The sequence below is a fragment of the Stigmatopora nigra genome, chromosome 11 (genome assembly GCF_051989575.1).
Source record: "Stigmatopora nigra isolate UIUO_SnigA chromosome 11, RoL_Snig_1.1, whole genome shotgun sequence".
In the NCBI taxonomy this organism is placed as follows: domain Eukaryota; kingdom Metazoa; phylum Chordata; class Actinopteri; order Syngnathiformes; family Syngnathidae; genus Stigmatopora; species Stigmatopora nigra.
The window spans coordinates 4,805,373-4,820,753 of NC_135518.1; the positions used below are offsets into that span (position 1 = coordinate 4,805,373).

At 40.1% G+C, this 15,381-nt stretch overlaps 1 protein-coding gene across 2 annotated transcripts in view; it reads left to right on the forward strand.

Moving 5' to 3' along the window:
- col4a2 (collagen, type IV, alpha 2) overlaps nt 1–15,381 on the forward strand; it is a 42,581-nt gene that overhangs the window by 23,131 nt on the left and 4,069 nt on the right. Inside the window, exons 5-38 of one of the 2 annotated variants that reach the window (XM_077727930.1) lie at nt 6,364–6,498; nt 6,571–6,615; nt 6,684–6,800; nt 6,867–6,935; nt 7,014–7,049; nt 7,750–7,803; nt 7,869–7,904; nt 7,979–8,089; nt 8,321–8,365; nt 8,444–8,491; nt 8,561–8,596; nt 8,662–8,706; nt 9,461–9,521; nt 9,592–9,705; nt 10,298–10,447; nt 10,533–10,604; nt 10,685–10,836; nt 10,899–10,971; nt 11,100–11,206; nt 11,287–11,470; nt 11,826–11,870; nt 12,130–12,204; nt 12,277–12,375; nt 12,457–12,678; nt 12,811–12,972; nt 13,065–13,235; nt 13,323–13,466; nt 13,539–13,664; nt 13,737–13,918; nt 14,002–14,065; nt 14,128–14,202; nt 14,294–14,401; nt 14,998–15,105; nt 15,190–15,261. In XM_077727930.1, coding sequence (XP_077584056.1) covers nt 6,364–6,498; nt 6,571–6,615; nt 6,684–6,800; nt 6,867–6,935; nt 7,014–7,049; nt 7,750–7,803; nt 7,869–7,904; nt 7,979–8,089; nt 8,321–8,365; nt 8,444–8,491; nt 8,561–8,596; nt 8,662–8,706; nt 9,461–9,521; nt 9,592–9,705; nt 10,298–10,447; nt 10,533–10,604; nt 10,685–10,836; nt 10,899–10,971; nt 11,100–11,206; nt 11,287–11,470; nt 11,826–11,870; nt 12,130–12,204; nt 12,277–12,375; nt 12,457–12,678; nt 12,811–12,972; nt 13,065–13,235; nt 13,323–13,466; nt 13,539–13,664; nt 13,737–13,918; nt 14,002–14,065; nt 14,128–14,202; nt 14,294–14,401; nt 14,998–15,105; nt 15,190–15,261 — 3,343 coding nt within the window. The remainder of the gene's footprint in view (nt 1–6,363; nt 6,499–6,570; nt 6,616–6,683; nt 6,801–6,866; nt 6,936–7,013; nt 7,050–7,749; nt 7,804–7,868; nt 7,905–7,978; nt 8,090–8,320; nt 8,366–8,443; nt 8,492–8,560; nt 8,597–8,661; nt 8,707–9,460; nt 9,522–9,591; nt 9,706–10,297; nt 10,448–10,532; nt 10,605–10,684; nt 10,837–10,898; nt 10,972–11,099; nt 11,207–11,286; nt 11,471–11,825; nt 11,871–12,129; nt 12,205–12,276; nt 12,376–12,456; nt 12,679–12,810; nt 12,973–13,064; nt 13,236–13,322; nt 13,467–13,538; nt 13,665–13,736; nt 13,919–14,001; nt 14,066–14,127; nt 14,203–14,293; nt 14,402–14,997; nt 15,106–15,189; nt 15,262–15,381) is intronic. The other variant, XM_077727931.1, reaches the window with a different exon arrangement.

Below are 15,381 nucleotides of genomic sequence, written 5' to 3' on the forward strand. Positions count from 1 at the left end.
TATCCAATAACGGTTTTATTAGACAGCACCAAGCTGAAGAGTATAGTTTGGTCCTAGATTAAATAGAAAGAGAACTACAGTAATCCCTCGATTATCGCGTCTTCACTTATCATGATTTTTTTCTACTATTTATATATATATATATATATATATATATATATATATATATATATATATATATATATATATATATATATATATATATATATATATATATATATATATATATATATATATATATATATATATATATATATATATATATATATATATATATATATATATATATATATATATATATATATATATATATATATATATATATATTTTTTTTTTTAAATCTGTTGATTTTGCACTCGAGCCAATGCAATTACCTCATTGGAGTAACGATGTCAATGGCAACGTGCCTTCAGACCAAGTCCTTCCAGTTTGAATGAATTGGGTGTATTTCATTGTCAATGGCGGCCGATGAGTTGAAGTTTTACTAGTATTGCTATTCCTAAATCCCTATTTGAGGAGCTTCATTTAAAAGTAGTGCTTTGCCATCATCTTGTAGCATCTATATGTGCTTATAACAATTGTATGTTATGAAGTATTTGATTCCATTTTTTTAAATATAAGACAGGTTAAATCAATCACATCACAAAACGAGAGAACCCCAAAAAGTTTCGGTACATTTTGGCAATCGACAAATGACATTCAAAACAAAAAACCCTAGCGTTTGCTTGTTTTGTGCTTTGACAGAGATAAAAGATTCCCCAAAGAACAGTAGAAGTATAGAAGCTCTCCTAAAAAAAGAAGCCAGCCAGTTTGAACCAACGTTAGTATCAACACACCCCCTCGGACCCTCATTACCCATAAACACAATCAGTTGTTGTAAGACCACATTATACAGCCGCGTTTAGAGGCAACACCTTATTCCGAAATCTCCTTTTTCTCACGCGTGAACGCCACAGCTGCGTCCTGTTTCGACATCTCATTCCTCAGACCTGAGGCAAGAACGCAGGTGTCCGGCCCGGGAGGAAAGTCCGAACAGTTCTTGGAGACGCCCCTGGCGTCCGGCGTCGCCACTACTCATTAAATGCTTCACACGAATGATGATTTTCAGAAATGGAAAGGATGGGGGGGCGGACTTAAACGATGTTTGTTGTGCGCTTTATCCCTCAAACTGTGTTTGTATATGTGAAGTCTGCACACATCCAACGAGGTCATTGGCGTTTTTCTCCAGCCACAGGGGGAAGATGAACAAGAAAAGAAACCCCCCACCCCTCCGATCCAAACATACTGCCATAGATATCCAAACATCATCTGCAAATGTTTATTTGCTCTGCTTGAGTTTTCCTTAGGGTATCCATTGCACCCCCCTACTAAGTTTGAAACCCACTTTTCTTCTTCATGAACTTCATGCAAAAAGGAGATCTCCAGGAAATTAGTTTAAAAACCTTCCGTCCAAGACAAACTTGTAAATGGGGTTGCGGATCGGACATGTGAGTTCTAATTTACCCCAGGGAAACCTTGTCCCTAATGCGCTAATGTCCAATTTGCCGTATTTTGGGACTGCTGACCGGCAACTTGAGATGAAAGGTACATTGTGTACTCTTGTACTAGGGCCCCAGGGGGTGCTGGAGCCTATGCCAGCTGACTTCCGTTCAGAGGCGTTGGACACCGTGAATTGGTGGCCAGCCAATCGCAGGGCACAAGGAGACAAACAATCATTGAAGGGCAATTTAGAGTGTTAAATCAGCCTACCATGGATTAATTTGAAATGTGGGAGGAAAACAAAGTACCTGGAGAAAACCCACACACGCCCAGGGAGAACATGCAAACTCCACACAGGTGGACCAACTTAGATTTGAACCCAGGTCCCCCATTGTGAGGCTGACGCACTAACCACTCGCCCCACCAGGAGGCCCCCATTCAACATTATTGACAACAATAATTATTATTGAGAACAAATACGAGTGCAGTCTTTTCTTCATGAACTCATTGACATACGTTCATCCGCTGCAAGCCCTCCCACTTCAACTTAATCGGATGTCTACTTGTGATTAACTGTTGGAGTTATTGTCTTTTATCCTAAAATAAACTGAGAAAGAATTTAAGAGAGCATCCTGATTGTGAAACAGTGCACTGTCCTACTTTTTATTTCCTGACATTTTCTCAAGCAGTGAAGCAACACAAGCGCTTCCGGACAGTCATTTACGGCTTGATTTTTATTCCTCCTGGATGTCAGAGGTCGGTACATGAGGCCGTGTGTTTCCCATCCTGTTCTTATTGGGCCTGTCCCAAAATGTCCCCCCCCCCTGGAGACGCTTCCCGGGACCACATTCAATTTATGGCGTCAGACGGACAGACTAATAGACGTGAGATTTAAGAAAAACAAAAATGCAAACACACAAAAGCGGAATGGGAAGAAGGGGCGTTATCATCAAGTTGGTGGAGACTACAGTAAATATGTCACCAAAAAATCCAATGGCAAATCCACTTACAATAGAAATAGTAAAGGTCAGCTATTTTTTTTGTTATATTAAGTTATTAGATGCCACTTAGAGCACGTTAGCCTCACAGTTTTAGGGTCCTGGGTCAGTTTGTGTGGAGTTTACATGTTCTCACTGGGACTGCGTGGGTTTTCTCTGGGTAAGCCGGTTTCCTCCCACATTCCAAAAACCTCTCTTATCGCACTGATGGTGCAGTTATGCATTTGCAAGACTGGCGTGGAACAAATTGTAAACAGGTCCCAGGTCAGCTGGGATAGGCAGCATCACCCCGCGGCCCTGACAAGGATAATCAGTTTAAATTTTTCCAGTGTTGAATTGGATTTAATGACCTCTCTTACAAAAACACGTAAAGGTCAAAATACCTGAAAAAAAACTCAATAATAACCACTTGAAAGGTTATACGTCAACCAAAAATGAGCTTAGATCCCTCCCAACAGGTGTGCCTAAAGAAGTGGCTTGTCTCAGAATGTGCGGGTTTATGCAGGATTTTTTTATTAGCACATTCAGGTCAGGGGTTTCATTTCTTGTCATCTATCTGCACTCCTACATGGAACACACACACACATGTACGCACACGCGGCAAAACCTTGATTCCAGCTGCAGACCGTCCTTTGAAGGCAAAATAATTGCTGTCTTATCTTTGGCTTTGGGACTTTTCCAAGGACATTTTTAGGTATCGGCATCCCATCAGTGCACACCTCAGCATCACTGTGTTCTAACCTACAGTGTGTGCTTGTGTGGCATTGCATGCTTTCCAAACGAGGTGAGAAGTGACTGGATGAAAAGCAGACACGGGTGACCAGAGCCCGTATGAGAAGTTTGCCTTTTACTGCCCCGTTCGGTCTCACACATTTTTTTTTTTTTTTTGTGTGCGTCAGGCACATTATTTATGTCGTTTTATCTTGTTTTTACAATGTTGATTTTTGTTGTGCGTGACAAAAGGGGCTACATTTTTTAGCCAGACGTAATTCTTTGGTCAGGAATGATGGTGATAGAAGTCCAGTTCATTTGATGGTTATTTTAACTGGGAGGAATGGCAGTATGGAGGATGGAGAGAAATGTTTATTGTGTTTTCTGTCCGCCTGTAGGTAAAACTTGGAAGGGGTTCCATAATGTATTGGTTCCATATGGCTGTTTGTGTTAAAATGACTCAAGAACGAAAAGGGGATTATTATCAAACTTGTTTGTAATATACAACGTAAAAGGTGATTGCATTTTGGGTGAAAGTGTCAAAGGTCAGAAAAGTCATTTTGCAATATAGTTTCATAATTTCTGAACCGCGTTATCCTCACAAGGGTCGCGGTGGGTGCTGGAGCCTATCCCAGCTGACCCTGAATTGGAGGCTAGCCAATGTCTGTTCTATTATACTGCTCTATTTTTTAGGAGAATACCAATTTGTACTTGTGAACTTGTTTAGTTTCTTTGTTAGCGTGCAGGACGCATTGCATGTTGTGGTCCAAACTGGGGGAAGCACTTTGACGGCATGTGAGAAGGATGCTTTGAGAAGAGGAAGGCAGGAAATGCTTGGCTGAAAGCGACGTAAGCGGTTAACAATGGTCCCACAATGAAGGAAACCCAGTGACGTGGGGAATGTCGAGTGTCTTGAGTCAAGGCGATGTCATGTGCATACCTCTGCTCAGGTCAAAGGTCATCGTTACATGCGCCTCGACGCGTTGACGGGCGCTGGTTCGATTCCCGCTGGAGGTGGGATGATTGTGAGTGCGAATGGTGGTCTGTCTCTCTGTGTGACCTACAGGTGACCAGTCTAGGGTGTAGTCTGCCTTTCAAAAAATAATTGAGAAACACTGCACTTAAACAATAGGTAGGCGCATCTGTTTCTGTACACGTACACCCTTATTATTACATGTTTGATTCTTATCTTGGATATATATAATTTTTTTGGACAATAAGAGCAATTACACCAACATCTAATTCACTTAACAGATGAAGTATTTGAATAATAGTACCAGCCCTTCATCGTTTGAGGTCAACTACTTGTTGCGATGGCGCTCTCTTGTGGTGGGTTTTTTTTTTAGTTTAAAGACAAGATTGTGCTTCGATCTGAACAGCTGGAGATTCATGCCAGACAAAACATACACTTCTCAAAGGCCTGTTGCAGACACAACTGTTTCCTTTGTGCCTCTAACACACACACACACACACAGTACTCATTAATCTGAGGCAATTCATCATTTGTCTGTGATATTTTCAGGCACCCCTCCCAGTTTAAATGAATTTAATTTCTATCGATGTCCATGGTGGGTAATGAGTTAAATGAGGAGATTTTTTTACAAATCATGTTTTAAATAATAATATTACTACATTTACACTGGTTAAGGCCATGTTTCAAAAGTTGAGTTTTTTTGCATGTTTCTTTTAAATTTCTTTGCTCAAATGTTTGTTATCATTCCTGATAAATTATCATCATTTCAATATTATAATCTAATAACTCAATTGTAATCCAAACTAATATTTTAAAAGAATGTTTTAGGATCTGAAGAAACTGTAAAAATGAATGAAGCAAGCATATTTTGACAGTTGGAATTCACTTTTGTGTTTCAAAAATTGACTGTGTAAGGGTAAAATATTAACAAAGATGGAGTATAGATTTTTTACCTACTAAAAAATATTATTGCTTTTACATCAATGACAATGTATTTGTACTTTGTTAGTTCCCACCAGTGGGCTACTTGAAAGAATAATACTCACGTTGACCAATCCCCCAAACTATTTGTCCGTGGGTGTTTTGGTGGGTTCTCACAGGAAGACATTGAAGCCCCCTGACCTCGGCGGTCATCACCATCTGACTTTTTAGACTGTCGTAGCAAACAAACAACATCGTTTCCCATGATATCACCCACCACAAGTTTCTCAACCATTTGCAAAATCATATCATGTTCTTTTTTTACTCCCTGAATTCAACACTTTAGCCCACAACTCTCACTAAAAGGGAACACAGCTAGGAATGTCTTTTTTTATGTTTGTGTTGACAAGGCTATTTTTGTTCTACTTCTACAGATTGAACAGTAGGAAAATGTAGAGCTTTTTGAGAGCTTAACCCTTTGACGTCTGAATTTCAATTTTTTAAATGTACAAAAAAAGATTGGCAAAATATTTATCATATATATATATATATATATATATATATATATATATATATATATATATATATATATATATATATATATATATATATATATATATATATATATATATATATATATATATTCTGTTTTTAGATTGATGGAAAAATATATTTTTGTTAATGTCTTACAAGATTAGGAATCTTTAAGGGAATTATTAGACATTAATGGTGTTACCAACCAATCAATTTAGGCCAGCAATCACATGATGGTAAAACATTTTTACAAAGTTAAAACTAATATATTCATTAATTGTATTACTTTTAAGATGTTTTATAATAAGATTTTCAAATATCTACCACACCAATCATTCAAAAGATTGCACAATTATCATTTTGTAGATTGGAAAAATGGACTCACCATCATTATGGTCATAGCACTGTTACAATTTTTAAGCACAAATGTTTACAGACATCAACAATTTAGATTAATGACAGTTCTCCTCCTTTCAACTTCTTTTAACTTTTAAAATCTTTGACACCAGATTTTAGAAGCGTTTTAATTTCCTCACATTTTTTTAAAAACAACAATAAAACTCCTATCTTAAGCCACAAGTGTGCTGCAAAGAACACTTTGAACACTTTCCATGATGTCATGTCAAAAATAAGGTTAATAAGGTTATCAATCATTCATATCCAAGTCACTGAAATATTGATGACTTCAGTTTGTTCCAGACCTGACCATTAAATTTATGTTTTAATTCTTCCGTCCTTCAATAACAGGGTCAACATGGTCCTGTGGGTCAACAAGGCATCACAGGACCCCCGGGAAGACTTGGAGATCCAGGCATACAAGGGCCAAAGGGCCACACTGGTGAAAGCGGCCGTAGCGGCGCCCTCGGTCCCAAAGGAAATACGGTAAATTTGCCTTAAATAAACAAAAGCTGCAGATGTAAGTTTAATCATCATGGCCAAATTATTTTTCTTTAGGGAATGACAGGTGTACCTGGCTTCTCTGGAAACGACGGAATCCCGGTATGGGACTTTTGCTGCGTGTGTCCTTAGAAACGAGCCACATTTAAATCTTCATTCCATTTTTTTAGGGTCACCCTGGTCAACCGGGACCCAGAGGGAAACCCGGCGCCGACGGCTGTAACGGAACAGTCGGAGAATCCGGAAGCCCGGGTCTAGTTGGGCGTCAAGGAGCACCAGGATATTCCGTAAGTGTCCCGCCATTGATGTTTTGCAAGTTGAACTTCCTGTCCTAATTTTGCGGTTTCTCTCAGGGGCAACCAGGCAGGAAAGGGGAGAAGGGTGACAGCTTGGATGTGACCGTATACATGCAGAGATTCAGGGTGAGAAGTACAGCAAGTGAAATATTTGACTAATCCTATATTGCTTCAACTGAATTATATTTTATCATCTCTATACAGGGGGAGCTTGGCACACCAGGTCTCCATGGACCATTTGTAAGACTCAGTTTTTGTATTTGTATGTATTCATGGTACATGATGTTAAATGGACAGTGGTAGTGTTATATGAAAACCATGACTAAGACCTGATCAAGACTTGCCTGAAATCAGCAATCCCTGAGATTTGGTCGAGATCACTTTTGAGTTACAATATTTTTCTGACATATAAGCCGTATTTGTGAATCCAAAAAAATAATGACTGAATCAAGGGAAACGCTTATATGCGCACAAGACTTACAGTATTACTTTACTCCTTTTCACCAGTGGATGTCCCCAAATTAACATGTACATTTTGTTGCTTAATTTCTGTTTTACAGTAAGAAAACAACCGTTACTGGATGATTTACTAATTTGCTTATGATATTGACTCTAATAATGTGCTTTTGATTCATACAGTATCTTAGAAATACCTTGTGCGCTGATTTTTCTTAAGATTTTCCCTTCAAAGTTACTCATTTGTAAGGGGGGGGGGGGTAAGGTTGGTCGGGAGTGGGTTTGTTTATACAAAATATAATTAAATATACAGTAAATCAATACAAAAACAACACAGAGAACAGTCTTTTGTCAGCGATCTCCAAAAACAGACCAAAACCTTTCAAATGCATCATGCACCATGAACGGTTTCAACGTTAAAACTAGAATAAAGTCTGTAAACCAGTAGTATAGTTGCCTCTTTATCATAATATATATTTAACAGGGCCCCCCAGGAAACCGAGGATGGCCGGGAAACCCAGGGGCACCAGGACCGAAGGTAATACGACAACATGTATTTAAATGATAATTAATATGATCTAAACTAGTCACATTTTTTCCCAGGGTCAACGAGGGGTACCGGGTCCTCCTGGACCAAAGGTTAGTCATACTCAGAGTAGCTTAAGTTTGCAAGCCTTTGGACCCATTCGCTTGACTAGCTGTCTTCTGCACAGGCTGTGCAAAATGTACTCAAGGGCATGAAGGGCGACCAGGGGGAGATAGGACCTCCAGGACCACCAGGAAACTCTACTCATCAACACACTCAGCCCCCATTTGGGCCACTTGTGGGTCTTTGCATTCAATTTGCCTTTTAAAAAAAGTGTTTTATTTCTCTCCCTGCCATTGACAATCTGCTTAAATCTGTTTAGCACCAGTTTATCACTAATAGACGTCCAATCCATTCGATCCGGTTCATTCAATTCCATCTCCCTGTATTAAATGCATTGGACGTCTATCGCTGTCAATGGCAGCCAATGAGTTTATTGTAAGGTGTTAAAAAATCCTGATCATTTTAGGGCCCTCGTGGAGCAAAGGGGTTTAAAGGAGAGGCAGGTGATTTGGTAAGTTCTCGCTAATACCTCATGCAATTTATTCCTCTCATTCCATCTTTAGGGATCATTATTCTTCTTTAATTCCAGGCCGACAACAAAGGAGAAACTGGAATTACAGGCTTCGCGGGATCAAGAGTAAGCACTCGATTGTATTTTCTTGTCAGAAATGACTTTGTCTTAAATTTGCATGGGATGTTGTTTTAGGGTCTACCTGGTGCACCTGGCAGGCCTGGTCCAAGGGTATGCTTGTATGACACAATTGATTAGGTGCTATGTTACAATGCAATAATGAGTCTCTCTTTCAGGGGAAATTGGGAGAACAAGGGCCAGATGGAAGAGTGGGTTTAAAGGTAAATATTTTCATCTTTTGTCTGAGATTCAACATTCAATTTTACCAACGTGTTTCAAATTGCCTAATATATTATCTTAGATTTGAGACGTGCGTAGGATTGTGGTCATTCATTAATCGACAGACACCAAATTCAATTACTTTCATAACCTTGTTTGTGGTCGGAGAAGCAGGCATTTTCATACAAACTAAACAAAATATCAAATGACCAGCTATATATGTATGTATTCATTTCCCAGCCACCTATTCTCATGTGGGTTGTTAACTATTGACATTAGGGGAGATATGCTGAGAATGGGCCAACCTTTTAATTAACTGACATTTTTTATTTTAAAAAAGGGGGAGTCCTTTTTATTTTGTTTTTATTTAAGTTTAAAAGAGAATGAGCTTTATTGTTTTTTTTATCAATATTTAGTCACCTGTATAAAAACTATATTATATCATATATAAATAGTATTTTGTATTAAAAACAAAGAGTAAAAACATTCATCGTCAGTCATTCATTTATGTTTAATTTTTGTTTTTAAACAAAGACAACAAAAGGAAAACAGTATATTTTTAACGATTATTCCTTATTATGTTGCATTTTCCATTGTCCTCCATCTCTCCTTGAGGACACCAGAAATTCTTTTACAATTTAATTTTAGCGAAAAACATGAAGTCATTGCACATGATTTACGTTCACCCGCCAAAAATGACGTGGGAGGCAATTTATTTTTGGTGAATACATGAGTTGTACTAATTTTGTATCATAGGGCGCAAGAGGTGAACCTGGAGAACTGCTTTCATCAGGATTTTGGCCCTGGTCTACTTCAGGTATAGTCCATTTTACAGAAATAAAAAAGGCCACATGATCATATTCATTTTATCTTTTTTACCTTATAAGCTGGCCCCATTGGTCCCATCGGTGAGACGGGCTCCCAAGGTCCTAGGGGCCCGATAGGAGATCAAGGCATTCCTGGACCACCGGGCCGAAACGCTTCTCACACACAGCAACAAGGTTCACTTATTAACTCAACTCTCTCAGTGCCATTGACAACCACATACATCCAATCATGTCATCCTTTTTACTATATTGATCTAGTGCTGTGCAATATTGGAAAAAATAACCTACAAGGATGTGGCCAATTTTAAATCACGATAACCTCTTATTATTTGATGAAAAAATATGACAGCTTTCCTCCTTCCTTTATTTTTGAATGTATTAAACTGACCTACTACAAATTTTATAGGTATCAAATAGTGCTGCTACCTATAATTATCCAGCATAAGCATATGCAGTAGAGTCCCATACATATTTCACTCTGATTTAAAGTTATGTAAATATCTACTAATTCGTGTGACTGGTCATTTTGAACCTTAGGAATGATGTATTCATCCACTCATTAATTTAATGAACTGCTTATCCTCATAAGGGTCATATATAATGTAGGAAGCGAGTGCAAGATCTATTAATGGTGATAGACATGCGATATATATTTTACAGTCCTACATTGAATAGGCAGTAACTTTGGTATACAAAGGATTACAACAATGAACATGATGCCTCATGATTAAAACTAAATATGTTAATTCTTTCTTTGGATGGTCAGTGTTTGACTACGGCGGGCCATTCGGAAGAAAGGGGGAGTCGGGAGAGAAGGGCCAACAGGGAGAAAAAGGTCATCCTGCTATCAGTGCAGGGCTGCCGGGCAACCCTGGTCGCCCAGGTTCTCCCGGTCTTCCAGGGCCCAAAGGATCATGTGAGTAAAAAAATCTGCATTGTGTTAAATCTGTTCATATTTCAACTGTAGCTAAAGATACAATTATTTTGCTCGACACATCAAGGGGAAGATTTCTTCAAGGGATCTCCTGGTGGTAGAGGAAGGCCTGGAAATGCTGGTTTCAAAGGAACCAAAGGTTCTATTTGCCTCCTTTCCTTGAATAAAATAGCCGAGAGTCCAATTTAATTGAAATGTGTTGTTTTTTTTGCCCTCTAGGTGATCATGGGCAATGTGAATGCCCCATTAACAACTCCCCAGCAGGGCCAGTCGGGCCGGTTGGTGACCCCGGTGAGCCAGGAATGACTGGAGAGTTTGGACAGAGGGGTGACATTGGCAGCCCTGGACCCTCGGGATTGGATGGATTACCAGTAAGAAAAGTCAGGGATTGTTTACATTCCTTCTCATTTCTCATGATGGTTTCTTCTCACAGGGTACTCGTGGGTTCGCTGGGGAGCCCGGTCCAAAAGGCAGAAAAGGGGACACAGCTGTGGCCACACAGAAAGGTGAACTTTTTTTATTCGCTACATGGTTTGCAAACCAACCTCAAAAGCATCTCCAATGATTCTAGCCAAGTAGCATTCTCTCTTTTGTCTCAGTTGCTTCAAAACTAGACTAATCATAATGTTCTCAGGCTATCGTGGAGACTCTGGACTTCAAGGGAAGGATGGCGAAGTTGGTCGGCAAGGATTTCCGGGCCGCGTTGGTTTGCCTGGGTTTCCTGGGAATCGAGGTCTTCCGGTGAGTTCGGTAGTTATTACCAAAATAGATGTCAATCATCTGCTGGGGACAGTGATTAATGGTGTCCATCATGCAAACAGGGAGATGATTCCAAAGGAGAGAGAGGAGAAAAAGGTTTCTCTGGAGTGCCAGGTCGAAATGGTGCTCCTGGACTCATAGGAGAGCCAGGTCTAGATATTGAGGGCATCAAAGGCCAGTCTGGTTTATCCGGTGATGCTGGGTTTGATGGTTATCCTGGAGTTGCAGGAACACCTGGTAGCCCAGGTAAGAGACCTCTAATATTTTTTTTTACAAGGATACTTCACTATCTCATCTTCTTTTTACTAAATCTTTTCACTTTATTAATCCTCGTAAAAGCTCTTTTCTTTTTTTGCAAAGCATTGCTTTTGAAAAGAGTATTTATTGCTTTTGAATTAAAAAAAAAAGATGCATGATGAATTTATTTACTATTGTACTGTTACTTTTTCTTCTGGGCATACAGTTGACAACTTTGTTGCAGGGCCTGCAGCCAACAAACCAGCTCGGGCAGGGCTTGTTTGCAAAATAATGCTTGTGCTATTTTTTTGAATAACTCTTGTTCCGAATGCTTCTCTGGTTCTGTCTCTTCTGCGACTGAAAGGCGGCTGTAGTCCAACTGGCGATGGAGGACAATGGGATGTAACAGGTAGTAGGCATAATGATGTTTTCCAATGTCTTTGTGCTTTGCCTTGTGTGCATGATTCTTGTGACAATTGAACTGCTTTTTTGTGGAAGGACAACAGTGGAAAGAGCTAATGTAAAGAATATTCTTGTACATCTTTAACCACAAGCCACGCTGGGCATCGGTCAAAGTCACCATAGTTTTAGTTGCACAGTTAGCCTGTATGTAGTCTTGATAAACAATACATTCATAGGCTGTGTTCTCATTGTTACTCTCTTACTAGGTCCTTGTGGCAGTTTTCCAGGAGAACCTGGACCTCCTGGTTCTCCAGGACCCAGAGGCTTACCTGGGCTCACAGGTAAAGAATACCAAAGTGGTTTTGCTTTTGGATGAATTAAATTTACAATTGCTTTCTATTATAAACCATCAGGTCTTCAGGGTGAAAAGGGCCTACCAGGTCTCTTTGGACTCAATGGGGTAAATGGAGAAAGAGGAGACTATGGTCCCGGTGGCCTCCCTGGACCGCCAGGTCAAATATGAGAGCTATGAAAGCTAATAATGACTCAACTGAACATATTTCCATGTTAACCAGAATTATCTTTTATGATAGGTTTTTCTGGGCCACGGGGTAACTTGGGCTTGCCTGGCGGAAAAGGGTCAGTTGGATCTCCAGGTGTGCCCGGATTGACAGGACGGAATGGACAACCTGGAGAAAAAGGACTCCACGGTGACATACTGGGTGCACTGCCTGGACCCCCTGGAGACCCAGGACTGTTTGGGCTTCAAGGAATTAAGGGTTTTGCCGGTGATCAAGGAGAACCAGGCTATCCAGGTAAATACATTTCTCAGTAAATAGCAAAACATGAATAAGAATGTGAAAGCCACCGTTGATAGGGACTACAATTTTTGGTCACCTTCATAGGTTTTGATTAAATTCACCATTTAAATATGTGTGTCACTACAGGCATGGAAGGTGTGCCTGGTATGATTGGCTCCAAAGGCAACATTGGGCCTCCAGGCCTGCAGGGAGTGGAGGGAATTCCTGGAGCGCCTGGCAGTTACGGCTACCCGGGTGATCCCGGCAATACTGGTCCACCAGGGCCCCAGGGTGTTATTGGACAACCAGGTGACGCATGAAGAGCTCATATTTTTGAAAATATCCTTATGCATATCTAAAGGACCTTCTATGTAATGTACTTCACTCATCTGGAACTACAGGATTCACTGGTGAAAGGGGTACAGAAGGAACACCAGGAGCTCCAGGCCCATTGGGGATAAAGGGGTTACCAGGGAAACCAGGTAGCTTTGGGGTTCCCGGGGAGAACGGCTCACCAGGTATTATTGGAAGGCCTGGGCCAGATGGAAGACAAGGAGCTTCAGGAATGAAAGGTCACTACCAAAGTTGTTTAGTTCAGTATCACACCTCAATATCCAGGATTTGATCATTTTAGTGAACCAATATTTCTAAATTTCAAGGCTACAAAGGGTCCGGTGGCATGTCAGGCTTTGGCGGTGTCTCTGGGAATACGGGTGTGAAAGGAGAAGGCGGAATAAATGGAGGCCCTGGACAGCCAGGACAAGTTGGCCCTAAAGGAATGACCGGAAAATCTGGTGAAAAAGGTGATGGACCCATCTTTTCTAAAATATGATTTTAACATTACTAGAAAGACTGATTTAATTGTTGTTTGCTAGGTGATCGTGGCTTAAGGGGACCACCTGGCGACAAGCCAGACATTCCTAAACAGATCATTGTTGAGATGAAAGGAATCAAGGGAGAAATTGGAACATTAGGAAATCAAGGCTTCGTCGGACCAAGAGGTTAATCAGATGCTCGTCATTGACCGAATCTGATTTATGTGTTCTTACTTTCACACTAACTGCTTATCACAGGTGCAAAGGGCCTCCCTGGTGTTCCGGGTCGTGGGGGAATTCATGGTTTTCCAGGAGAGCCCGGTCATGAAAAGGGTTTCCAAGGGGACACAGGTGCACAGGGACTCCCAGGACGCAAAGGAATGCCAGGCTATCCCGGGAATCAAGGAATTTCTGGCTTTGATGGGATGACTGGTAACAAGGTGAGGAGATTTAAGATGTCAGAAATTTCGAATATTGTCAGTTATTTAATCCCCGCTCTTATGGATCATGTTCTTTCTTATAGGGAGTCAAAGGAACCCCTGGTGCCTATGGTGCATCAGGGGAACCTGGCAAGAAAGGAATCAAAGGTAGAAATTGCAATGCATGTTGACAAATATCTCAGAATAACATGATATTTTCTTTATTTGAGGTGAACACGGCATTCGCATAGACATTCCAGGAGCAACTGGACTGAGAGGAGAGGTTGGTCCTTTAGGAGAATCCGGTATGATAAACTTCAGCTCCTGCCAAAACAAATGTAGTGCTTATTTGCATTTCTCTGGTTTACTTTACACTGTCCAATATTATTCCATTAGGACAAAAAGGAGTAGCTGGAGTGCCTGGAAATAGGGGATTCCCTGGTTTTGAAGGTATCGAAGGAAAAAGAGGACAACTAGGTGATCGAGGAGATGTAGGGGCTCCCGGTAAGAGGTTCAACATCATGCTGCATTCCGACAGGCTGTTTTTTTTCCATTGCGTGATGGTTGTCCGTAAAAAGCCATTTCAGTAGCCCAAGCTGAAACAACAAATTTCCAACGGAAGATTATAGGAAAATAAAAAATAGGAAAATCGCAATACTACAAGAATGAAGTCACGCATTTTAATTTTACAAGATTTAAAAAAATAATCCTATGAGATTTCAGTTGTTTTTTTGTTGGTATTTACCGTACATGAACTGGAAGTTATTTGGTTTCATGAAGCAAGACTTTTCGCGTCATAAGGTCTGCATCAACACAAAACGACTCTTGGCAAAAAAATTGAGATTTCAGTAATATTAGGATTAAAAAATTGATAAAATTATGAGGTTAAGTCATTCATTCATTTTCAAAACTGCTTTACCCTCACAAAGGTGTTCAGAATATGTTCTGGGTATATGGACATCAATTTTCCGCAACGTAAATGGGCGGAGCGTGAGCGATGCGTAACCAGCCGGTCTGAACGCAGCATTACATTTGTATTTTTATTTCTCCCTAAATTATGTAGAAAATGGAGTCCATAAAATACATTTAAACAAATATAGGTTTCGATGGGCTGAAAGGAACGCCTGGAAACAAAGGTCTGAAGGGTTTTCCTGGGATACCGGGAAAAGTCGGACAACCAGGTTTCGAAGGCGGTCAAGGAATAAAAGGTAAGAGAATCAATTTACCTCCCTTTAATTCATTTTATGATAATAAAGTTTGCATTTTCACAATTTGTTTGCTAATATCTGCAGGTTTACCTGGTCTGATTGGACTTTATGGATTAGATGGACTGAAAGGACAAAGGGGTGTCCCTGGAATCACAGGTATTTTTTAGAAAGGTTCATCGTTAAAAATTCATGGCCAATGCTCTAGGAAATGACTAAAATAATTCTCCAACATTCGAAATTTGAGAAGAGTTTGAAGGTGGTGATCAATCATTTTGG